This window comes from Pteropus alecto, unplaced genomic scaffold (genome assembly GCF_000325575.1).
Source record: "Pteropus alecto unplaced genomic scaffold, ASM32557v1 scaffold276, whole genome shotgun sequence".
Taxonomy (NCBI): domain Eukaryota; kingdom Metazoa; phylum Chordata; class Mammalia; order Chiroptera; family Pteropodidae; genus Pteropus; species Pteropus alecto.
The window spans coordinates 4,832,106-4,859,550 of NW_006438074.1; the positions used below are offsets into that span (position 1 = coordinate 4,832,106).

Below are 27,445 nucleotides of genomic sequence, written 5' to 3' on the forward strand. Positions count from 1 at the left end.
TGTCAGAATCCAGTGTTATTTATTGATAAACAAGTCATATATAGACTTCTGATTAAAGTTTCTTTATTACCAAGACACAAAGGAAGTATTGGTAGGCAATTTAAATCAAAAAAATGATCAACATATAAATTTCCAGTCATTTTTTTTAAATTGCTCTCTATCCAATAGTGAAGGAAGTTGACATCGAAGTGATTTTTACTCCTCACTGGGCTGATGCGCATCATTCTTTCCTTCAGGTGCCCAGTGATTCACCACAGGCCATCTTTTTGTCTCCATTTGTCTTCTTTCTTAATTAACCCAATTGTCTCTTCTATATGGAAGATAATAGCAGTGCATGCTTGCACAGAGGTTTAATGAATACTAAACAGCTCAATGTCATACCCTGCTGTGGTTCATACCTATAGATTTACAGACAGGTGTGGTTTATTATCAAAACTGGTATGATTTTTCTAGATTCAGAAAAGTATCTTCTTGACTACCATATAAATTTTCTTTGACTTGTTCACATAGACATGCGTTTGGGTACAATGAAATAGATAGCCTGGACTTCAGCGAATAGAATAATCAGTTTTCTCTGGTCACCTTTTTTCTCCCTTTCAAAAACGCTCCCTTTCTCAACTAGGATTTCTCATCTAACCCACAGAACAAGAAGTGATTCATGTGGCTATTTTCTCAAGCTCCTGTGAAGGTGGTGCCATTCTAGATTCATAAAAGAGAAGCTAATTTATTACATATAATGGATGTATAGTGCATCAGGGCTTAATTTTCTCCTAGAGTTGAAAAAGATATAGTAATCCTTTCTCTGCCTTTATGTAGTTCAGTACTTCTTAAAGCCATTTGTTATTTAAAGCCACACTTAAAATTTCTTCTTTGAGAATTCTCCTTATTGCCTTTTTCTTTAGATACTAAAATCTCTAAATAGCCTTATGCTTACTGTGTGAATTTAAAATTTGAGAATGTGAAGCATATATTTATTTGAAATTTTTTTTAAAAATAAACTTTTTCTGAAAGAACCAAATTTAACCAGCTTCTCATCACATTGTAAGGATGTTCATGCTTTGGCAATTATTAACATTTATTGGTTTTCTCCCAGTATTGAAATAAAGTTTGGGCTAGATTTTAATCCCAGCCCTGGATTTGAAACCCAACCCTGTCCCTTACTAGTTTTGTAATCTTAAGCAAATTAACTTGTCTGCACTTTATATTCCTATAAAATGGGAGTGATACTACCTTTTTAGGTACCTTAAGTATTGAATCTCAATGCTACTTGGTGCAGTGCCTCATATGAATAAGTACTCAATAAATGTTAATTACTAAAGATTCAAAGGTAAAATTATTTATACTTTGAACTAATTCTGCAGACATAGTATCTGCTACCGTTGTCATGCAGTGAAACATGTTTTGCATATGGTTATTAGCCACAATCTGACTAAAAAATAAGTAGTATTAACTCCGCTAGCAACTTAACCTAATAGCATTTGTACTGTTCTTGCTTGCCTCTTTTTCTTAATTATGGTCTACAAGTGTATTGAATATGATACATACGAACATCTCTTTATGAGCTATATCTTTCTTTTCATTCAGCCAGTTAATTATCTTCCCCAGTTTTTCTCTTGCCTTTTTCTCCAAAATCATTTTCCTATTTAGTGTCTGGATTACTTAGCGCGCACACACGCCACTTCACTAAAGATTATGGCTAATAAGAATAGTGCAGGAGAAAGTTTTCTTTGACCTCTTTATGGTCCCTGGTTCGGTCTGAAAGCTAACCTGACAAAGACAGATTAACAAAAGAGAAGCATCCAAATTTACTTATATAAATTTTACATGACACAAGAAATGAAGACCCAAATAAATAGTTAAGCCTGAGAGGTTTTATGCTAATTTTGTAATCAGTGAACAGTCATGGAAAAATATGATAGGGCAAAGAGTATGAGCTAAGGGTAGTAAATTGAGAGAAACTTAGAAAGGCCTGTTCTGATTATTCCCAGTTGTCTCTCCATCTTAGAGATAAGGATGCTCCTTTCCTCAGAGTGTAGGGAGGGCATTTCTCACTTGAGGGTATTATGAAGTGCTTCAGGGAAGAAGAGCAAAGGAAGGACAGAAAGACTTTCTTGCTTCTGTTGTTTTCTCAGATTTCTTCAGTTTTAAATCTTTAATATGACAAGGTGCTGTATTTGGGGATAGCATGTCCTGAACCCCATAATTATATTGTCTTTGAATTCCATTACATGCCATACTCTACAGGCAGTCACCAACTTATAAGTGGGACAAAGCAGTTTGCCATGAAAGTAACTTTATAAATGGTGACCAGATTTCTAGGCTACCACTCAAAAGTTTATACTACTCTTAATATGTTGAAATAGCAATATACTTGAATTGAGGGTCAAATAGGTATATATGGGTTAATGTAGGAATCTATTTGTACTATTTGTAACATTATTTCTTGGGGAACTGCATGCTAACCTCTAACAGAACCCAGCCTACTCCAAGGCATTTTTACCCTGACAAATTCTGAATGGCAGCAGGATCTGACATTCTGTTTTCTTCCTCCAACAGCTCAAATGGGACATCTTCCTTAGAATACCCACTATAGTGGAAGGTAAAGGGAGAGGGAAACTCTGACATTTTAAGGCAAAGACTTCTCCACGGCATCATCAATTAATGTTTATTGAGTGAATTTATAAATTAGACATTTATATTAAGGGGTTATGCCTATATAGCTAAATTTTGCAAGCTTTCCATGGTGTGGTATTATTATTTCTAATACCTCTTCCTAGAATGAATGCTGATTTTTTTCTGACTTATATAGGACTTTGAGCCAGCTGAAAAAATAGATATATGACTGTAAATTAAAAGAGGTTATTTATACTGCCTGGTCTGTTCATGAGAAAGCTAATTTATCATGAATGTAGCAAACAGGGTTTTTAATCTTGTTAAAAATATTAATGTTACAGTTTTAAAGGAATTGGATCTTGATTATCCTCTGTACATTTTGCTTTCTACATGGAAGCTTAGTCAGAATACCAAATGCAGATATAAAATATACTTTGAGCTTAAAAAATCCATAATGGATTTTGATATCCTGGGTGAATATAAGAATTGAAATTGATATGATTGTATGATTTCTACATGATTGTTTATACCTTTGGTTTTGCTAATACACAACCAATAGGTCATGATTACTCAAGAATATTAAGCATCTACAACAGAGATGCCATATTAGGTATATAGAGAATATGACAAAGATTTAAAATGAGGCCTCACTTAAGGGTTTTACAAATTAGAATGTTTTCTGTTTTTTAAAAAATCATATTCTATGTATGCAGGCTGTGCTTCAAAAATATTACTAAAGAAAATGCCTTTGCCTCTGAAAATTAATGCTATTCAGTGTTGTGTCAAAAAGGTCTATAGGAAAATCACCATTCTTGAGTCCTGTGTTCACAGAATAGTCATCGGGGAGTTATTTTAAAATTCACAAAATTATTTTTAAGTCCCCAAAAATGAACTTGCTTAGGGCAAATTTTCCTAGAATAGATTTGAGTTCTTAGGGCCTTATTATATAACTTTAAAGATGCTATATTTCTTTAGGACACATTTTTCTCTATACAGAGATAGTATCACTTATTCTAACTTTGTGGTAAGGCTTATTTAATTTATTTGCCAAGTTCAGACCTCTTTGGAAAGGAGAGATAAAGGCAAAGCATGATATTACTATTTATTAACGTTACTTATTGGAGGAGAATGCAGATTTTCACCTTTTAAATGCTCTCCTCTGCTCTGCTAAGTTATCTAATATACTTGAGTGGTATGGGAGACACTGAAGGAGAGAGAACTCCAGTAAACATTATAGGTCAGAATGACTGGTATCTACAAAGTAGATATAGTTTTTGAAAAGGAATTTAATAAATATATTTTAAGTCCACTCAATTGAATTTAAAGACATATTTTGAATCCCTGTGGAATCTGTTTTAATCATACTGAGTCTTTCCCGTGTGTTTTATACTCTTACTTGCATTATCTAATAAATGCTTCCTACCCTATTTTACAATGGCAGTTATTATTATCCAATGTAGACTAATCTATAATATTTATAATTCTATGTGTTTTATGCCTATTATTCAAGAGTTTTTTAAACTTTTTTATATTTTTATCTTTTCATAGCATCTAAAACAAAATTTTCATTTTCTCATTTTTAACAAGAATTACAGAATTAGGAATTATAGAGAAGTGATGAGGTATTTTTCCACAAGATACCTATCATCATCAATAGGCTAAGCTAGAAATAAAAATGAAGAATATTTGTTAATGTCCTTTAAATCAGTTTTGAAAAGTTCAGTTTATATAATTACATATGTGTTATGTCAGAGTATTTGATAGCATACTGACTTATCTTCAACTTAAATATTCTGGGGACCCATGCTCATATCTAGTTTTTCAGTGAGATATTTTATATCCAGGAGTAACACATTGGATGATAAATTGAAAGCACATACAGCCTTTGAAATATATGTCCTTGTACAATTTATGAATCTATCTTTTAAAGTACTTTTGGCTTAATTTCCATGTGACTTGTGTTACTACAGAAAGTGGAGAATCGTGAAACAATGATTATTATATAAAATAATATTTATAATAAAACAACTGGCTATATATTATACATAGGAAAACTAAGATTGAATATATATTTTGGAATAGAGAGGGAAGTAAAAGTAGGTATGTTGACACTCAAATGTTTTGCATTTTAAAGTGAAAAAAATGAAAAAAAAGAGAGTAGGGAGGGGAAAAGAAAAGGAGGAAAAATGAAACAAGCACTGTTTTTTCGTTCTATTTTCTGCTTCAGTATTTAAACAATAGGTCACTTATTCTGAATTTCTCCTATTAAATAGTTGCAGAGCATAAGCAGCAACTTAAAGAACAAGGGCGAATTCATAAAGACCTTAAAGATACTTTTGGATTCATGTTTCATGAAACCCTGAATGAAATTCAGATTCATATGAACTTTTATAGCCATAGTTTTCAATTATATTAGCAATTTTACTGGTCTTATTTCTAAGTCTGCCTTAGGATAAGAAAAGAAGGGTCTATTTTTGAAATTTAGTCCATGCCATTCTGCATTCAGCATTGCCTAGAGGCATAAAAATTGGACTTTTTGACTTTTTTTTTTCTTTTGGCAACTTTCTACTGTACCAGCACACAGCAGTTAAATCTAATTGTTTGAGCTGTCATGCCTACCTGTTCTTATTGAGAAGCATGGCATGAACTAATGCATGGCTCTTTGAAAAGACTGCTGTGTTTACCTGCCCTGAAAGAAAAATTTCTATAGCAATCTAGCCCTCTGATTTCGTATCGAAGTTGCAGTAATCAGTGATCAGCTTCTGTACAGTGCTTGACAGAGAAGGGAATTCCCCAGGAATAAAAGTAGGAACTGAAGTAAAAATGGTCTTCTGAAGTCAGCTGCTACTGAATTAGTCACTGATACTTTTCAGTTGTGGAGGTAGGCATCCCTTCCAAGAATGCATATGAGTGGGTGAGTAGGAAAGAGAAAAAAGGCCAGTGAGACCAGAAAGAGGTATTAAGAGGAAATGTTGAGTCAATCTTCAATCTCAAATATTTGGCTCAGAGTCTGAAGTAGCTTGGGTCAAATTAAGACTGACTTTAATTGTCTTATAAAATTTCACAGCCTAATCACAGTATATCAAACATGACTAATATATCAACATGACTTAACTCTTTCATATCATGACAGTTCCAAACTGTTTTTTAAACAAACTTTATAATTGCCTTCAACATTTTAAATATGTATTAAGAGCATTGGTTTAATGGTCAAGTGATCAGCACCTTCATTAGTTTCTTTCATCTTGTTTCATGTATGCATTTTTTGTTTTCTAAAAATAAACTAGATGCTGTTTTTCCAAGTGGGAAAAATATCTTCCTTTTTCCTTCCACATTACAGCTTCATCTTGAATAGTTTAGAAGGAAGTGAATGGTCCTGAAATTGGACATTTAATCTTTATATTCCTAAATCATTAATTTCAGATCAGGGATGATATTGGTATTTTTAAGGACTGCCACGAGTTTTGAAGGTCTAAGTAAGAAATGTAAAGAGGAAAATAATCTTTAAGAATTCCCATCCTGTTATTATTTACCTCATTTACATTCACCCACTTTCTTACTGTAGTTCTCTACACTTCATTCTTTTCTGTGCCTCTTTTCCCTTTCTTTGTGTGTGTATGTGGGTGTTTTTTTTTTAAAGTGGAAACTACCTGTCTTTATCTCTACCTATTTCTTATTTTCCTTTCCCTTTTCAATGAATAATAACCCAATCCATTTCAGCCAGCGAGAAAGAGTATGAACCTTAATAATTGTTGTTAAAATGAATATATGCATCTCACTTTGCTAAAAAGAGACAAAATGAGATGAGCATAGCTACTTTAGTGTAGCTATGGCAACTCAGCCATACGCTGTGCCTAAATTCTAGGCCAACTAACTCACAGGAATATGGGAGAGATAACATGGATGAAACTAGCATAAATGAATTAGGTATAAAATTTCTACTTGTAAAAATTTTATCTTATAGTGACTCTGTGAAAAGACTATTTATGAAAAGAATATATGTACTTTTTTCAGCTTAGAGTTAAAACATAATGCTAATGAGTTCAGGGTTACAGATTTATAAAACCAGTTAGCTTCACAGCTATTCTATGATTATAAACTGGAAACTAATCCTAAATATTTTTGCAGACAAGTATACAGAGGAAGAACTGAGGGAGGATGTGTTGATGGTTCAAAATAAATCTGTCAACAACTTAGTGAGACTGATTTGAACAAATAATATGTCTCTATTATACTAAGAGGTTTGAATTTTAGAAACTTTTTTAAAAATCATTGTCTCATTTTCAACCTTAGTTTCTATTTTTCTTTTATTTTCAGTAACGTTTGTCTCGTTTTTCACATGTTCAGTGAAGGGTATAGATAAGCACAAAGAAAAAAATTACCTTCGAACTCCCCCGTGTTAATTGCTGTTAGTATTTAGTAGAAACAAATAATAAGAATTGTGAATTGAAGAAAAGAGGAGAAAGTAGGGAATTCTATAGAGAATAAGTAAAGAAGCATATATAGAAAGAAGAATTATCTTTAAAGGATTCCCTGTGTGGAAAAATTTTAAGAAGAACTAGTATTAATAAATTTAAGAATTAGAAAGCTCTGGTGATTGAGTTTCTGCAGAGTTTGACCTGACTGTATTCCTCATGTAACAACCCAGCAAAGCAAGGACAGCAAAGCCTCCTGAAGCAACCCTTAAAAGAGTAAAGGGAGCAAACTAGTTAATGGTAAAACTGTCAAGGACAATCACTACAATTTAACAGCATTCTCAGTTCAGTATATACTTAGCCAAGGGAAAAAATTATGAAAGATATATGGTTTGAAAACATTGGCATTGTGTTTGTTTTTAAAGAGAGCAAAAGAATATCCAGATGATCCCAAATTTTAAATTGGAGAAATCTAAGCTAAAGGGTTTATGGGTATTGGCAGCTTCATTTAATTGTCCTTTGATGAATCAGTTCCCTTTTTCCTTCTTTTATAGTTCTCATTTTTTAGTGAAATTTCAAATATATAACAAAGAATAAGTAGCAAATTACCCATACAGCGACCACTCAGATTTAATAAATACTGCTTCATTATTTTTTTAGATCTTTTAATATATATTTAATAATTAAAGTTATGACAAAGCTCAAGTTCCCTGTGCATAGAACGTCATTATATATGAATAATACATCATATGATAGAAAATCAGAAATATATTTTTTCCACACATACGGCATATATTAACCTTGCATTTGAATGATAATGTATTTCTCAGGATCCCTTTTGCTTCTCTGACATCCTCATATATTTTCGCATATATTCTTAAAAAACTTAGTCAAATTTTAATGGTTTTTGGTATGTCCTATGGAGATAGAGTACACACACAAATAGTACTATAGGGGTATATATACTGTATATATACTAAATATATATATGTTGTATGTATATACACAAATTATACATATATATATGATCACTTTCCAGTTTATTGTGCTAAGTTAGCAATAAAATGAACTGGCCAGAAGTAGCCAACATATCTCAAAAACTGTTCTTACTGACCCCAACCAAGCCACAGTGCCTAGATCTATACTAGGAATATATAGGAAATGAAAAAGAACAAAACAAGAATGTAAAAGAAATAAAAGGCACTGACACTGAACCAAAATACTCCATTGCATAATTAATAACATTGTTGCAAATGAAGCTTAAAGTATTTTGGACATGGGTACTGATGAGCGCTAAGAATAGAAATTCTTTATAACTCAGCCTTTACTAGCTTGTTGATTATTATATCTTATGTGATGCATTTTTCTATAAACTGAAAATGCCTCAACACTTCTAATTAAGTACAGAGCTACTGTCTGGAGAATAATAAGTGTAGTTGCTATCATGGGTTAATAGCAGTATGGTATCACAAGAGCTTTTATGCAGAAATTTATAGTAAAACTTCAATAAACAACAAAGAATGCAGCATAGAGAATATAGTCAATAATATTTTAATAACTATGTATAGTGCCAGGTGGGTACTAGGCTAATCAAGGGAATCACTTCGTAGATTATATAAATGTCTAACTACTATGTTGTACACCTCAAACTAATATAATATCAAATGTCAACTCTGAATTAAAAATAAGATTTTTTAAATAAATTTTAAAAATTACTATCTGACATTATCTTACTTTTTTACCTATTAGTTTAAGTGCTTATTATCTGCCTAATTTTATTAGAATGTAAGCTCCAAGGTAGCAAGGTTCCTGTCAATCTGGTTCTTGTTTTACCCTCCCTGCACCTAGATCAGAGCATGGCATTGGATTGGTGCTTGAGGAGTATTTGTTCAGTAAAAGAGTGGTGTAATTATCCTGATTCTTGTACATGGGGAAACTAATGCTTAAAAATCTTAGCCAAAATTATGTAGCTAGCATAACTTTCTGCTTTTTGTCTGCTTTTTGTAGTGAATAAATTAAGTGATATGATGAGACACTTCACAATGTGTAGGGGAGGAAAATAATTTTCCATCTACCTTTCTGAGTTCTTGCCTGAGACCCTTGTGATAAAAGGCAGATGGATAAAGGAAAAACAAACAGAAGTTTATTAACATGTACACTTCACGGATACTTGGGAGCTATCCAAGGAAAAATGAGTAACTTCACAAGATAGCCTAAACTACCGACATAAATACCATCTTCAGCTAAAAACAAAAGAAAGGTATGAGAGGTTACCAAGAAGAGCACAGTAAACAAGAGTAAGATTTGTTATGCAAATTTAAACTAGTGGCTCACTCTGGGCCAGATACTCTTCTAAACAAATACTTTACATATATTTCTTATTTTCTTCACAACAACCCCAAGAGATAAATATTGCTATTCTCATTTTATACATACGAAAAAGGTATAGAGAAATTATAACATTCATTGTTACACAGCTAATAATGATAGAATCAAAATTCAAATCCAGGCATTTGGACTCCAAACTACCTTTCATTATACCAGTTTTCCTTCATTCCAACATCCATATGCCTATTCCGAGTGGTTCTCAATGCTGAGAAATAATCAACAGCAAAAAGGCAATGGGAGTTCATGGTCTAATTAGGATTGTAATGATTACTATTGGTAGGTTAGAAAAATAGGACATCTAGTGTACAGATAAATGAATTTAGATGTCAAGAGGGCTAAGTTCCATTACTTCTGTTGGGGAGGAAATGTTTTTCGTATACCTTTTTAAGTCCTTTGGCTGGTCTAATAATTAAATTGACAGATTAACAAGACAAAAACAAATTTTTAATTTTGTGCATACCGGAGCTCCAAAACAATATGAAGCCCAATGGCAAGTCAGAAAATTGAGGCTTATATGCTAGCCTGAGTTAAGGAATGGCATTGGAGCCTGAGATTTCAAAGGCAAGGAGGTAATTCACAAGACAATAGTAAGAGAAAAAGTTCTGTAATTAGACGTATGCCCTGCCATACAGATAGATCATTCATCCATACAGATAGATCATTCATGTAGAAGTTATCTCTGGTAACATCTCACGAGCTCGCTCGCTCGCTCACTCGCTCTCTCTCTCTCTCTCCCTCTCTCTCTCTCTCTCTCTCTCTCTGCCAGATTCCCTATCCAGATTCTTTTAAGTAGTTAAAGGGCAGGTAAAAGTTTTTCTTTAGTCTCCTGGGTCTTGATTGCCTCAGCTCAAAGTAATCCACGTGCCAAAATAGAACACTTTGGGAGGCATTTTCTGCTCCCTTTCACTACTATATGATCTAAAGCCAGTAATAATCCCTGCTGTCTCATCCCTAGAATGGAAATAAATTACTCTGTAAAATCAGTTATTCAATCTGAAGATTGTCAGGAATAATCTGAAATCCCTATTAGTCAAAAAATATTTTATTTAGCTTTGTTTTATATATATTGTGTAGTATATTTTCATCATTTATCATGATCAACATTAAAATTCTCAGAACAAACATCAACTCAAAAATGCTGGTACCAAGGGGAGACCAGCCTGGGGAATACAAATTTTCTAAAGGTCACTGAAAGTAACTCAATTTATAAGAAAAGCTTTATATAGGAAATACATTAAAAATATTCATCATTGATCTTATTCATATTCCCTTGAGTCTTGGTGATAACCAGTTCTATTCTTAGATACACTTTACATATACTGTTGTCTTTAGGAATAAGGAAATGACCAAGTTATCTATAAATCAGCATAAATAGGCTTTTGATTTACAATGGCAGTTATAATTCACTTCACCAGCTATGTAACCTGTCATAGTTCTAGATTCTTTTAGAGGAGATCAATACTGGAAGAAAAACAAAGAAAGAAATTCTGCACATTTATCCAGGACTTAAGAAAGCTCAGGAGAATTTAAGATAGTACTAATTTATGTAAGAGTGGAAAACATTTAAGAATGGTCCTCTGGAAAAGATTTGTAAAATTGTATTGCATATAAATATTGTCTGTGTGCCTGCAAAGGCTTATGTTGTGCATAGATAATAGCATTGTTGGTCTCTGTCTCTGATCAATACATGATTAAGAGTTCAAAGAATAATTAGTTATGGGGGTGTGTGTGTGTGTGTGTGTGCACGCGCGCAAGCGTGTGTGTGTGTAAGTTCACCTTTAGTTAGTTTCAAATGTGATGACTGTTAAATAATTATTCCATTTAATTAATTATCTAAACCAATGGGAAAGAGCAAGTGAAACAAAATTTTTTAAGGTATGAGGTCTTTAATTTTATCAACCAATGTCACACCAATAAATTTAATTTTAAAAATAAAGGACATTAATATAAATCTTTTAAAAAGGCCCGAGGTCTTTATAACTTTTTAGGCAATTGAGTAATTCAGTGACCAATTTTACATAATTTCCTCAAAAAAGGACTTCTATTATGTATGATTTGAAAAAAGGTGGCAAATAGAGCTGAGAAAGGTTTCTTAGAGCCGTAAAATCCTACATATTGAAGGAAGCTTGGAAATTATCTAGTTCAGAATTTTTTTAACTTTTTTTCTCCCATGGACCCATTTTCTCCCATGGACCCATCTGGCAAAGCCTACACTCTTCTTTCGGAAAAATGTTTTTAAATATATAAAATAAAATACATAAGATTATAAAGAAAACTAATGAAATCATTATCAAAATATGTGTAAAAACAAATTATGATAAAATACTACTGTTTCCTTTGAAATCTATTAAATAAATTCTATTAAATAGCAAGTCAGACTGCTGTAATTTGAAATCTTGGTGAACATGACAATATTTTAAGATATTCATAATAATTTGAAGTAATAGGTTTTGCTAATATTACTGTGGCTTGTCACTAAGCTCATAATGAAAAAAGTATTAAAATTTATTTAGGTTGGTGAATATAAAAATTGTATTTTTTTTCCATTTCAGTGAGTAGACCCCTGACTTTTATCCACAGGTTCTCTCACAGGTTCATCAACCTCAGTTGAAACCCCTGAAAACGTCCTCATTTTGCAGATGACGAAACTAATTCCATAGAAATGAGATAACTTGACTGAAATCATACAGAGAATTAGATTAATCCTTGCAGAGGTAACCTCAGACCTTAACTCAGCCTTTTTCTGAAGCTTTGGTCTAGAAATTGGCAATCATATTGTCACTGATTCATGACATGATGTGGAACAAATTCTTTATTCTCATTGTGCCTCAGATTCTATCTGTGTAAAATGTAGGTGACCTAAAATCTACATAAGGAAAATGACTTAGATTTGTATTGCTCTTTTTCATTTACAATAGTTTTCACTTTCATATACATTTTTTATCATGCTGCCTTTCATGTCATAAATAAACCAAAACTCTGAGTTCTACAGTTGAGTGTGTTATGATATATAAATCTAATTAAACACAAATGAGTTATCATTAGGCTCAGATGAGCCAAATATTTATATCCTAATTTATCCAGATAAAATGATGAATTAATGGAACTATGGAAGAGAGCTTTTCTAGACCAATTACTCATTTTTGCTATAAGAAGTGAGAAGAAAAAGAAATAGAATTTTAGCATCTGAGATTGTAGAGTCATTGGCTTAATGTTTAAATCAAACCTTATTTTCTTTTTGTTTTTGGATAAACTAAAGAGGCAAATAATCTGAGTAAACGTCAGTGAGGTTCTTTATCCTCTTAAGTTTTATTTTTGTAAGTAAATGGTATTCAATAGACAGATGACTCTTAAATAATTTTAATAAGGTAGAAAAATTAGAAAGGGCCATGATACCTCAAACATCTCTATTATCTCTGTCATTCGAGTGACCTGACCATATGACATATAGTAGATCCTGTTTTCTTAGACAATAAGGAGTCTTAACCTAACCTTAAGCCTTTGTGATAGAATAACCTTCACTGAACTTCAGATGTCACTATTTGATTAACGTTAAGTAATATTAAAGGTAATATGTTTTCCAAACTTTTAAGATCATTCTATAGGATACCCAGGTATTTTTTAGATATAATCCACATATTTTTCATGTTGTATCTCAATATTAGCAGACTCAAATAAGTAAAAATTATTTTTAAGCTAATACATTAATAGCTATAATCATACTGATACTATAAAAAATAATTTTTAACCTGCTTAGATTGAAAAATTATAATTACTACAAAATAAACGTTAAGATTTAGTAAACATTTACTCTGTACTCTACAAAGCACTGTGTTTGACATGTAGAAAATATAGAGAATTAAAGTCATGGTCCTTTCCTTCCAGTATATTTGGAGACCTGCATAATAATTGGAACATGAGTAACTATGATGACACATATAATAGCAGTTCAGATAAGAGGCTTTAAGGATTTAGGTAAACTCATAACTAGATTGGTGATGGTTGTACAGCCATATAATTAAGAGTTTAAGAGTCATAAACTTTTATACTTGAAATGAGCGAATTTTATGGGAGGTAAATTGTATCTCGATAAGACTATTAAGAGGTTAAGGAAAGAAGAAATTATTTCTGGTTAAGAAACAGGAAAATTTTTTGCACCTGGTGCAATTTAACCTGGATCTTAAAGGACAAGTACTATTTGGGTCAGAAAATAAGCAACAGGGTATTCCAGAGAGAGGAAACAGTTTGTCTAAGGTCTAAAAGCTCAAGAGTACAAGGAATATTCTAGAGGAGCTAGTTCAGACTTTGTTACATTCTCACCAGTACTTGTGGCCATGTGGCTATGACATTTCCAAAAAGTTGGTCAGTTCTATTGAAAAACATATAACAGTGCATGGATTTTTTTTTTCCTTTGAGTCAAAAATAAGAATTTTCCTCCATTTTGAGCTAATGAGGAAGTTACAGAGGGAGAGCACGTAGAGTTATTTCACAACTCTCAGTAGCTCCACTGATCATAACTACTGACATTTGTTTCCACATTTATAGTTAAAATCACTGATATTTGTATTATCTCCTTTGAGCCCAATAGTCTTTATTTTTACCATGAGGAAACTGAGATTGAAGGAGAGCCCAAAGCCTAAAATATTAAAGACATGCTAACAGGAGGGTCAAGATAGTCTGGTCTGCTATGAATAGGATGAAGGAGAGAAAATGGTAATATAAATAAATGGTCTTTGAACAATTAAAAATCTGCTAACTAAATTGCATGTCACACATGACTCAAAACTAATCTCACACAAACAATAAAATAGGTTAATTTAATTACTATCATCAATTATAGGAAAGCAAATTTGAAATTTTTTCTAATAAGCTGATATGACCCTGTTATTGACAGAAACAGTCCATGTTTTATTGACAGTAGAGAAAAGCACAGAGGGAAGTTAGTAACAATTTCTAAATAGGTAGTCTTTTTTTGTTTACTTTTTAAAATGAAAAAAGATTAAAATTTAAATTAGGTTTTTCCAAATCATTGCCATGGAATTTCTCAGAGTATGTAAGTAAGCAGATATACAGAAGCTTAATTAATTTCTAATTTTAAATGTGACTGCTGGCCAGTAAAATCGTGCTAAAAATAGAAAAAGAGGGCTTTCTTTATGTCCAGCAAATGTGACTTCTTTTGTTCTTGGCTTTAACCCCATTTGACCAACTGCTCAGAATTTTTCAATATGAGTCGTATTAATTTATTCCAAGTGTTTACAAGGAAAAAAATACATAAATTAGCCTGGTGAGCAGCAAAATGGAGGCAGTTTTTAGGAAACCTGAGTTGTGTTAGCCTGCAAACAAATGTAATCTCCATTTTAATATTTATACATCTTTATATTGTTATGAACCTATTCTTAACATGGGTTTTATTTTATTTGTATCTCTCCTCCCTCACTTCTGTGAAATGCAGAAGGGAAAGGGTCTTCGTTATTCACACATTTGTACCCCACTAACTGGTGTCACATATCTGGCTTTCACTGGAGAGCCCAGACATCGCAGGGAACGGTGATCAAAATTCCACGTACTAGCTTCAAGCTGGGGGCTCGTAGCTACTGCAGCATTGAAGAGGGCCTTTTCCTGGCTTCTTTAAAATAAGCATGGTGATGGGATGGTTTAAGGGAAGAACACCTCTCAAATCACATGACCACTGCTACGCTTGTGTATGTCCTGCTTTCTTCATAACAGCTTGGCACTACATTCTTTCCCTGTATCTTAGTGGGCTTTTGTGTATATGAGTGGGATAATGGATAGGGTGGAGGGTTTCAATGAATGGTTATACATTATGCATGCATCTTTCAATGTTAGAGTCATGTGCCTTCCCTATGTGTCACAGATTATGGTCACAGATGAAATCTTCTGTGTTCCTGAGAGATTGGGTCTCTCTCTTATTGGTGTGAGATTTATGTGTTTTGATGTTTACACCCTCAATTGTTCCTCATGTTGCATTAAACATAAATTGAAATGTTCTCCCATAAGAGTTAGCTTTTCATGTTGGGCTGAAAAAGTCTTCATTTCTGTGTAGCAATTCATGTTATTATAACCTATGGCTTTCAATTGTACCTCCCATAATGAAGAGCTGACTTTAAACACTGTGCTATTCTTGTTATGACCTAAGCATAAGGTAAGTCACTTCTCTAACTGTATCTAAAGATTGTGGTTGTTTGTTAAAATTTTCTCAGCTTCGTTCAAAGCATTTTTACTTGTTCCCTTACCATTTATTATGTGCTCACCCCATTTTGTTTTCTGTTTCATGGCTTTGAGATTTGTTAGTGGATAATGTGATCTTCAGCAAAAATTGTATTACACATGTAAACACATGTTGAAATGAATTAAATGAATTATTTGATGTCTGAAAGCAGTCTTGATTAGTAAATGAATATCTATATTTTCAGTAAGTCTCTTGTATATTTCATTTCCTCCATTGACTTTAATATACTGTTTCTACACATTATTTTAGTTTTGATTCCAATTGAAAGGGGAATTAATTGTCAACACCATAAAGCCAGATGTTAATTGTAGTAAAATAACATAATCCAGTAGAATAAAGTAATAGGTAATTCAATAGCATACCTTTTATTTTTAATCCCTGACAAATTTGGTATTAGGCCAAAATCTTGGTTCTATTTTGTTTTTCAAACTTTCTTTTTATTTTTTTTTCCATTAAGTAAAAAGCCAGGGTAAGATAAAGAAAAACAACAAACCATAAAACTTGAGACAGGCTTGTGTTACCGTATTAATAGTTTATATGTGTGAGAACAAGAGCAATAGTAGTTTGTCGACTTTATTCTTTCAAATAAATTCCATTACATTATGAGTTAGGTAAAATCTTCATACTGAGATTTCATAAAATGAAGCAAATATTGTAAAGATGACCAGTTTTATCAGGTAAGAAGAAGGGCATCCTCTATATGCATAAATATTTTTAAATTTTTAAATTATTTTTTCACTTTTTTTACATATATATTCAAGATCACTAAAGTAAATAAGTTTATGTAATTATTGATTTTAAAAGTGATTTCCCTCAAATCTGGGTCAGTAGCCAATGTAATATAAATGAGAAAACATTGGTTATACTGCTGTTGGCAATTTGTGAACCTAAATAAATACTCAAATTTAGGAATTGAATTGTTTTCATCATGCAAATTTCTCTTCCAAAACTGTTTGAAATATATAGCTCTAAATTGAGGTGCCACAAAGCAAAACTTGGGTTTCTTTATTATATTTATCCTATAAATGAATTTTTATTAATTTTTTAAGCCACCTAAGGAAGGGAGAGGATATTTTTTTATTGTTGTTTTGGGGATTTTTTTGTGTCGTTGTTGTTGTTGTTGTTGTTGTTGTTTTTGGTATAGCCAGCTAGTTCTTCACCACCATTTCCATTTAGACATTATATAAATCTGTTGAAACATTTGATGAGACAATTTGAACTGCTCATCTGAACTGTTCTGTTCATTATAAATCTCTTGTTTCTATCTATACACTAGCTCCACTCTAGATTGGAAGGGCTTAAAGATGAACTCTGGAGGAATAGAGGCTACGACTTAAGAGTAACTATTACTGATCAAAGGAGCTGCTTTCCATTCGCAAACATGGCTTTGCGCTATGGGTTTGGGCTCCTTCTGTTTCTACATCTTGTTGAAGACTTCCTTGGCTTCCATTTGACTTCTTTGAACTCTGTTTTTGTCTTTCAACATTTTCCCCTTTCTTTTTCTACTCTCTCCCAGATTTTTCTCTCACTCTCTAGCTTTCTCTTGTGTTCTTTGAATCACTTTTTTAAAACGTAGTTTATATCTTTATTAAGCTTGTCTATTAATTTGTCTGTTGGTGTTTGTTTCTTTTCTCCTTTAAGGCTGTAGTGGTATAGTTACACTTATTTTCATTCCATGGTTTGCCAACTTGCTTGTTTATCTTGTAGCAAGTTCATTAGTCATTCTTACCCTCTCGGTATGAATTTTCAATAAGAAATAGCAGAACATTCTGCATTTACATATTGTTCCCTTCTATAAACCCATACTTTCTTTTCTGTCTACTAGATTTGCCCCCCTTAAACCCTTTCTCTTCCTTTTCTTTTTCTCGTTCTAGTGTCTTCCTGTATTGTTTTCTTTAAATAGTCATTAATTTCTTTCTTATTTGGTCCAGAATTGTTCCTTAATAAAACTTCTGAGTAAAAGAATATAAGAATACTATCTTCTAGATTAGATTCTTTATTCTAGTATATTTAAAACTATTTAAACAATCTGGGCCAAAAGAGAATAACTTTAACATCTGGAATTATTTTTTTCCTTTTTTTTTTTTGGTGTGTGTGCGTGTGTGTATGTTGTGTGTATGTTTGTGGTTTTTTTTATTGTTGTTGTTTCTTTAAACATTAACAATTGTTTTTTTCAGGGAAGGACAACCATAACCCACCCTAAGTTGCAACATTCCTTTCATAAGTTGTTTCATTACAATAGTAGATTGTGTTAAGTGATACAAATTAATTTGTTGTGTATATATCCATTTGCGGCAAGCTGCTGTGGAATGGGAAGAAGAGGTGTGGAGTTTAAATATAGTTTCCTCTGAAATTAATAAGTAGTCATGCCATCCAATATGGCCTTTGAATTCAATAGTTTTGCAACATTTAAAAGAATGTTCTACTTTGCAACATTTAAAAGAGTGTTCCACTTTGACCTAAAAGCATAAGGGTTTCTGATTGGTAAACTCTATACACACCTAAGAACTGGTAAATAAATGTGATCGAATTCATTGATTTCTACCAGAAGCATCTTTCATAACCAATATTAATAAATATAATTCATAAATAACAAAGTTCATTAGAATCCCATATAAATATTGTATATGAGGATTTTTTTCACCTCATTAACCTATATAACCAAAAATGACTACAATAGAATGTTTGGTTATAACCTTATTACTTGAATTGCATTATTATTCTAGTCAAGAGATATGCATAATGCCTTAAGGGTCACAACTGAATATGTGGTAACTTGAATTTTTTCCCCATATACTAATTTCAAATACACATTAATAAAAAAATTGCCTTTGGTGTTATTTCTGTCACATTTATAATATAGTACTCCAATGTTTTTTCTAGAAGTCAGTTATTTAAAGTAAGGAAAGGATAATAAAAAATATATGAAACAAATGTAACATATTTTTACTAACATGTTGTGATATTCGAGATATATTTAGCCTTTGTTCCTAGACCTCAGGAGCTTGCCCAATAAGTATGTATACATATCTGGCTATTTATGTTATTAGCCCTAAATTACTGAGTTTATACTTTCTCTGCAGGTCCAGTCCAGGTGCAGCAGCAAAGAGAACATTCTCAGAGCCAGTAAGTATGTCATTATTTCAGATGGACTGCTGAATTAGAGCTTATAGTTCAACTGGAAGGATTGCTAAAAATGACATTTTGGTGAAAAAATGAAGAAGGTAGTAGGGAATGTTTATATCAAGAATATGAATATTAGAACTTTTACCTTTAAAATTATTATATCATTATATTAATAGATATTTCCCTTATTATGTTTTTTCAAGCTAACTGTAAAACTTCAATAACACTTCTAGTTATAGTAGTAATAAGTTCCTCCATGACTCTATGGCGAGAACCCTCTTTAATTGCCCCACTGCCTAAAAGTTATTTGAAAACAAATAAACTGAAAATAATAATAATATAAATCCACTAAAGGAATCTAACTAAAGAAGAGTCACATCATAATCATTTTGTGAATATAAATTCCTGTAAGATCTTACTTCACAGGCAGCATGTTTTCGAACATAGTGTCCTAAACCAAGGATGAAGAACCCTTAATTTTATTTTTTTGTTTGATTACTAATAACATTAACTTGGAAGTCATTTAACTTTGTGTATTATTCATTTTTCTATTTTATAAAAAGGAACTATAATTAGCCTTTCCTTACCTGCATTTTTGAAATGTTGTGACATTGAAGGTTGTGCCTTAAACGCTTTGGGATCGTAAGAGAAAAGTGCTGTATAAATGCTAATTATTGTAATGTTGTTCTCTTTCACTTAATGATATCATTGTTTCTTCTTCCTAATCTTAACAAGAGAAGAAGTACAGGTGGTTCGTACTGAAATAGGTCTATTGGATACTTATACCACTTAATAAATGGGAGTTTTAGTAAATGGGATGATTTATTTTCCCATTAGAATGTCTATATTATTTAAAAATCAAAAAATAATTGGAGAATTTCAAATAGTTAAAAATTCATATTTTATTTTATTTTCTTTAATGTAGATATTTTTCCCATTTTTGTGTTGTGAATCTCTTACTTTAGATTGAAACCATTGAGTTGATAGGCAAGCACATTGCTATTAATTGCCCAGGACCTTTATATTAAAGTTATATAAAAATAAATGCAAACAGCCATGTTTAATCTCTATGCTTTCATGAGTTTCCACAATATTTAAAAGATATGTGACTCTGATGGTGGCTCTTCAATTATAAGAGATATAAAGTCCTATAATCCCTTACAAGACCTAGGGTTGAGAAACCTAAGAGGGGAATGATGATTGAATATTCACTAAAATAAAATAATAGAGATAAATAAACTTCTTTTAAAATGGCATTTTATGATGGTTAGTGTATGATTTCCATTTATTGTTGATCCTGAGATGATGATGGATAACTGATAGTAATTATAGTGATTAGGAACAAAAAGAATTTCTTACGAGAACAGACTTCTTTGAACCCTTTTTTACCTCTCCCATGGATCTTTGTGTTGTTAGGACTGTCTTTCATTTCAATTATGCTCTTACTGGGTTATTGACTGTTAATAACTTTGGCTGGACATCATGATCGTCCAGGTTTTTTTGATCATGTTTTCTTAGGGTGACATACTCATGTAGATGGACCAGATAGCCATTTAGATCCAGAGAGAGCCCATCTAACATCATAGCCTCATAGTTCTGTGATTTCTATAAGTTTAAGGTCTTTCTTCCCAACACCACTTTAGTAACTCATACTAACGCCCACAGCCAGACCCAGAACTCTTTCACCACTGTGAGCTGTTTTACCTCTAAACTTCTTAACTTCAATATCTCTTTGCTTATTTAGTCTACTTTTATCTCTTTTTTTTTTTTTCTTCTTTTGCCATTCACTTCTATATTGCAGTCATATAGACCCTATTAGCAATTACCCATTTCTCAGTGTTGTCCTACCTCTATTCCTTTGGGCCCTTCGCACCCCTGCTGCGTAAAATATTCATTCTCTTTATTTTCCTAGAAAATTCTTATCCTTTGAGACTCAGTTTAAGTGTGATCTCCTCTGTGATGCCTTCTCTGAGTTTTCCCCAAGGAAGGTGACTAATCCTTCTTGTATACCCCTACTGTTCCTTCTACTTTTATCTTTTTTTTCCTCCCATTTATTTACTGAATTAACTATCCTCAAGGAAAACATTTCAAAAATGTAGGCAACATAAAGAAAACTATACAAGCATGCCTCATTTTATTGTGCTTCTCTTTCTTTTACTTTGCAGATATTATGTTTTTTATAGATTGAAGGTTTATAGTAACCCTGCATTGGACAGGTCTGTTGGTGCCATTTTTCCAACAGCGTTTGCTCACTTCATGTTCCTGTGTCACGTTTTGATGATTCTCACAATATTTCAAACTTTTTCATTATAGTTGTTATAGTGATCTGTGATAAGTGATATTTGATGTTACCATTATAATTGTTTTGTGGTGCCATGAGCCATATCCATATAAGACAGCAAACTTAACTGATAAATGTGTATGTATGCTGACTGCTCCACTGACTAGCTAGTCCCCCATCTCTCTCCCTCTCCTTGGGCCTCCCATTCTTTGAGACACAACAATACAGAAACTGGCCAGCATGGCCTCAAAGTGTTCAAGGAAGAGTTACATGTGTCTCACTTTAATCAAGTGCTAAAAATGATTAAGCTTATGAGAAAGGCATGTTGAAAGATGAGACAGACTGAAAGCTAGGCCTCTTGAGCCAAATAGCCAAGTTGTGAATGCAAAGGACCAGTTCTTGAAGTAAATTAAAAGTGGTATTCTAATGAACACATAAATGATAAGAAAGAAAACAGCCTTATTTCTGATATGGGGAAAGTTTTAGTGGTCTAGATAGAAGATCAGACCAGCCACAACATTCCCTTAAGCCAAAGCCTAATCCAGAGAAAGGCCCCAACTCTATTCAATTCTGAGAGAGGTAAGGAAGCTGGAGAAGAAAAGTTTGAAGCTAGCAGAGGTTGGTTCATAAGGTTTAATGAAAGAAACCATCTCCATAATATGAAAGTGTAAGGTGAATCAGCAAGTGCTGATGTAGGAACTGCAGCAAGTTATCCAGATGACCTAGCTGAGATAATGAATGAAGGTGGCTACACTAAATAACAGATTTTCAATGCAGACAAAACAATGTTCTACTTGAAGAAGGTACCATCTAGGACTTTTCTAGCTAGAGAGAAGTCAATGCCTGTATTCAAAGCTTCAAAGGACAGGTTGACTCTCTTGTCAGGGGCTAATGTAGCTGATGACTTTTAAGTTGAAGCCAATGCTCATTTACCACTCCATAAATCCTAGAGTCCTTAAGAATTATATTAAATCCACTCTGCCTATACTCTCTAAATGAAACAACAAAGCCTGGGTGACAGCACATTTGTTTACAACATGGTTTACTGAATATTTTAAGCCTATTGTTGATACCTACTTTCAGAAAAAAAGATTCAATATATTACTGCTCATTAAAATGCATCTGGTCACCCAAGAAAAATATTACTGTTCATTGACAATACACCTGGTCACTCAAGAGCTTAGAGGTTATTTATGTTGTTTTCATGCCTACTAGCACAACATTCATTCTGCAGCCCATGGATGAAGGAGTAATTTCAACTTCAAATCTTATTATCTAAGACAGCAGTCTCCAACCTTTTTGGCACCAGGGACTGGTGCTCCTATGAGAATCTAATGTCTGATGATCTCAAGTGGAGCTGAAGTGGTGATGCTAGCGCTGGGGAACAGCTGCAAATACAGATGAAGCCTTGCTTACTCGCCTGCCACTCACTTCCTGCTGTGTGGCCTGGTTTCTAACAGACCATGGACCGGTACCAGCCCACAGCCCAGGGGTTGGGGACCCCTGATCTAAGAAATACATTTCATAAGGCTGTATCTGCCATAGACAGTGATTCCTCTGATGAGACTTGGCAAACTAAACTGAAAACCTTCTGGAAAGGAATCACCATTCTAGATGCCATTAAAAACATTCATGATTTATGGTAAGAAGTCAAAATATGGGGAGTTTGGAAGAAGTTGATTCCAACCGTCGCGGATAACTTTGAAGGACTGAAGACTTCAGTGGAGGAAGTAACTGCAGATGTGGTGGAAATAGTAAGAGAATTAGAATTAGAAGTGGAGCCTGAAGGTATGACTGAATTGCTGCAATATCATGATAAATGTGAACAGATGAGGAGCTGCTGCTTATGGATGAGCAAAGAAAGTGGTTTCTCGAGATAAAATATACTTCTGGTGAAGATGCTGTGAAGATTGTTAAAATGCCAACCAAGGATTTAAATACTGTATAAACTTACTTGATAAAGCAGTGGCAGGGTTTGAAAGGATTGACTCCAGTTTTGGAAGAAGTTCTGCTGTGGGTGAAATGCTGTTAAACAGCATCACATGCTACAGAGAAATTGTTCTTGAAAGGAAGAGTCAATAAATATGGCAGACTTCATTTTTTTGTTATTTTAAGAAATTGCCACAGCCACCCCAACCTCTACTAACCACCACCCTGATCAGTCAGCAGCCATCAACATCAAGACAAGGCCCTCCACCAACAAAAAGATTATGACTCACTGAAGGTTCAGATGATGGTTAGCATTTTTTAGCAATATTTTTTAATTGAGGCATATATATATTTTTAAGACATAATACTATTACCCACTTAACAGACACAATGTAGTATAAACATAACTTTTATATTCACCAGAAAACCAAAAATTTTTTGACTACCTTTATTGTGGTAGTAATTTACCAGAGGTATGCCTGTGATCAGCTTCCTTTTAGCATATATAAAAACATGTCAAAATAAAAGATCAGTGGATCCTAGAGAAGAGTTAGGACTTAATAGAGCTTGTCTAGAATTGTCCAAAGAAGAGTTTACTTTGGTAACTTTATCCAAGTAAGACGTAACTTTCCTTTGGCTCTTCAAAACTATAATCAAAACAACCTGTTAATAAAACTGAGTTATCCTTACTATGGTAAGGAAGAATACCACTTCAACCAAATATTAATCTTAGAGTCTGAGTCTCAGAAAGGAAAGTGCAAACTCAGGATATTTATGAGATCTTGAATTTTTTTAAGGCAGATATATTAATGTGGGAGCTTAATTAGAATTAACTAAGGGACATGATATAATCATTTAGGAATCATGACCACAACAAGGCAGGGGTTTCTGAGAGTCTTGCGTAAACTGCTTTTTGATACTTTCTATTTAAGTTTCTGTAATGAGCAATAAAGTTATTTGCAACTTTAATCTTTCAGGGAAGAGTTTTCTGGAATAGTAAAGTTATGTTGATAAAGATAATAAAATACTAATGTTATGCTAATGAAGGCACAAAGCTGTGTAGTTACAGATATCAGGGTTTCTTTGTAGTTATTATTCAGCCTGAGCTGAAAGATAGATCATCAGCATCTGAGGATGTAATCAATCAATCTCGACCTTCACCCCTACTTAAGGAAGCACAATAGTATATCAACTATCTAGAGAAGTTATTTCAACCTTCATCAGTGTCAAATTTTTTTGTGTTTGTTGTTGTTATTGCTGGATGATCATTTATTGAACCATTTGATGAGACAGTGGATGTATAGCATCATTTAGGACTGTGGAGATCACACCTCTGAACCCTGTTGCACACATGTGAGAAGAATTTTTATCACACTTTATAGTCCTTTTCTCAGTGAAAAACCAAGAATGTCCAAAATTAAGCCAAGAACAACTATATACCAAGAAACTGGACAACATAGAAGAAATTGAAAAGTTCTTAGAAACATACAACTTACCAAGACCGAATCAATAGAAAATCTAAACTGACCAATTATTAGTAAGGAAATTGAAGCAGTAATAAAAAATCTCTCAACAAAGAAAAGCCAAGATTAGATGGTTTCACTGGTGAATTTTACCAAGCAAATAAGAATTAACACCAATTCTCAAACTATTCCAAAAAACTAAAGAGGCGGAACACTCCCAGACTCATTTTATGATGCCAGCATTACCCTGATACCAAGGCCAGAAAATGACACTACAAGAAGGGAAAACTTCATGCCAATATCCCTGATAAATATAGATGTAAATATTCTCAATTAAATACTAGCAAACTGATTTTAGCAGCATATTAAAAGGATTATTCACCATGATCAAGTGGAATTTATCCCTGGGATACAAGAATGGTTCAATATACACAAATAAAGAAATGTGATATATCACATTAATAAAGTGAAAGAAAAAGCATATGATCATCTCAATAGACAGAAAAATCACTTGACAAAATTCAACATCTGTTCATGGCAAAAACTCTTAAAAAATTAGGTATAGAGGGAACATACTTCAACATAATAAAGGTGCTATGTATATGACAAACCCACTGCTAACATTATAGTCAATGGTGAAAATTTGAAAGTTTTTCCTCCAAGATCAAAAACAAAACAAGGGTTCCCACTCTTACTACCCCTGTTTATCATAGTACTGGAAGCCCTAGCCAGAGCAATTAGGCATGAAGAAGCAATAAAAGGCATCAAAACTGGAAAAGAAGAAGTAAAATTGTCTCTATTTATAGATGACATGATTTTATATACAGAAAATTCTTAAAAATTTACCAAGAAACCGTTGGAACCAATTTACAAATTCAGTAAAGTTGCAGGAAACAAAACAAACATAAAATTCAGTAGCATTTCTAATGCATAACATATGCTAACAATAAATTATCTGAGAAAGAAATAAATGATTCCATTTATTATAGCATCAAAACCAGTAAAATACTTAATAAATTTAACCAAAAAGGTAAAAGATCTCTGCACTGAAAACTACAAGACATTGATAAAAGAAATTGAAGAAGCACAAATAAATGGAAAGGAACCCCATATTCATGGATTGGAAGAATTATTATTGTAAAAATGTCCCGAGTAGACCAATCAGGATTCTGGGAAAACATGGTTGAGTGAGAGACATCCTCAGATCTCTCCCCTTGAAACAACAATAAGCTGAACATCTAAAACTGAACAAAAAACCTCCAAACTACACACCAGCATGCCTGAGTGTGGGATCTGTGTATGAGAGCTACCACAGGTCAGAAGCCTGGGCGTCAGGCGGTGGACTGGGACAAATAAAGAAGCTACCTCTCTCAGCCTCTGGAGCTCCTTGCAGGAAGAGGAGGAGGGGAGAAGGTGCAGCAACTTCCCTGAATAGCCCTGCCTGGAAGTGTCGGGACTTTTCTATGCAGCTGGCAGCAGGGCTCACTCATCAAGGCAGAAAGCAGAGAAGTCAGACGGGACCATAGAGAAACAACAGTTGATTTCTACTGGCCCCAGTTGTAAAACCAAAGCTGAGCCGCAGCCCCCAACCCCCAACTCCGAGGGCCCCTCCCTCCATACCCTCAGACCAATCACCACGGAGCCCCAGGGGAATCTGAGCAAATGCTACCAGAACTGTTACTAACACTGACAGAGGCTGAAACTGAGAGTAGTGAATGATTAAAATCTACAAGAAAATAAAAGACGTTATGCTCTATATAAAGCAGGGATCCAAGAGGCTTAAATGCCACCTACTGGAAACCAAAAGAAAAGCACCTTCTTTGCAGCAGGCTAAAGAGAGACCTTTATATAATAAATCTTCTTTCTGGAAAAACAACAGAATACACTTCCATTAATGTCCAAGTGGAGAAGTAGTCCACTAAACACCATGAACAACCAAGGTGACAAGGCATCTCAGAAAGAAAAGGGACAGACATTTCAGAAAAAGAGAAAAATCTCCAGAAAATATGCTTACAGACATAGAAATATGCAACTTAAGTGACAAATAATTTGGGATAGTACTTCTGAAAAAACTCAGTGAGTTCTGAAACAAGTCATATCAACAATTTCAGAAATTGAAGAAACAACTAGATGAGCAGAGCAAGGAGATTGAAATCACCAAAAAGAACACGATAGATCTTCTAAAAAAAACAACAAAAAAACAAAAAAAAACACTGCAGGAGTTGAAAAATGAAATAGCAAGCTTGGAAAATAGAGTCAACCAAATGGAGGAAAGGATCAGTTCAGTGAAAGACAGAAATCTAGAAATAAATCAGAAGGAAGAAGAGAGAAACCAAAGAATGAAAAATAATGAAAGAGAAATATAAGAACTAGCTGAGGAAACATAAGAATAATGGGCATCAATGAAGGTAAGGAAAAGGAGCAGGGACTAGAGAGCACTTTCAGACAAATAGTTGACTAGAATTACCCAAATCTAAGGAATGAGCTGGAGCTTGGAATTCAAGAAGTCAACAGAACACCCAATACCTCAACCCAAAAAGGCCTTCACCAAAACACATTGTATTAAAATGATCAAAAATCAATAAGAAAGACGGAATTCTCAGGGCAGCCAGAGAGAAGAAAATGGTAACTTCTAAAGGAAAACCCATTAGATTATCCTCAGACTTCTCAACGCAGACCTTACAAGCCAGAAGGGAATGTGATCAAATATTTACACTATCAAATGAAAGGAACTACCAGCCTAGAATAATGTATCCAGCTAAGCTCTTCTTTAGATATGAAGGAGTAATTAAGACCTTTCCAGACATACAAAAATTGAGGGAATTCTCCACTATGAGGCCTGCATTACAGGCAATACTGAAAGGGGTCAGCTCACCTAAAACAAAAAGACAAAAAAAAACAAAAAAACAAAAAAAACATAATTAGGAGTAAAGTGACTATCACACAAATAGAAGCAGAGGAGCGGAACCCCTACTAAAAA

The 27,445-nt window shown here is 33.4% G+C and overlaps 1 protein-coding gene across 7 annotated transcripts in view; it reads left to right on the forward strand.

Annotated features, from left to right (window-relative positions):
• The window catches only part of GPHN (gephyrin), a 390,228-nt gene that overhangs the window by 247,223 nt on the left and 115,560 nt on the right, over positions 1-27,445 (forward strand). For all 7 annotated transcript variants that reach the window (XM_006915134.2, XM_015591978.1, XM_025049111.1 and 4 more), the window contains one exon: positions 18,750-18,792. In XM_006915134.2, coding sequence (XP_006915196.1) covers positions 18,750-18,792 — 43 coding nt within the window. The remainder of the gene's footprint in view (positions 1-18,749; positions 18,793-27,445) is intronic.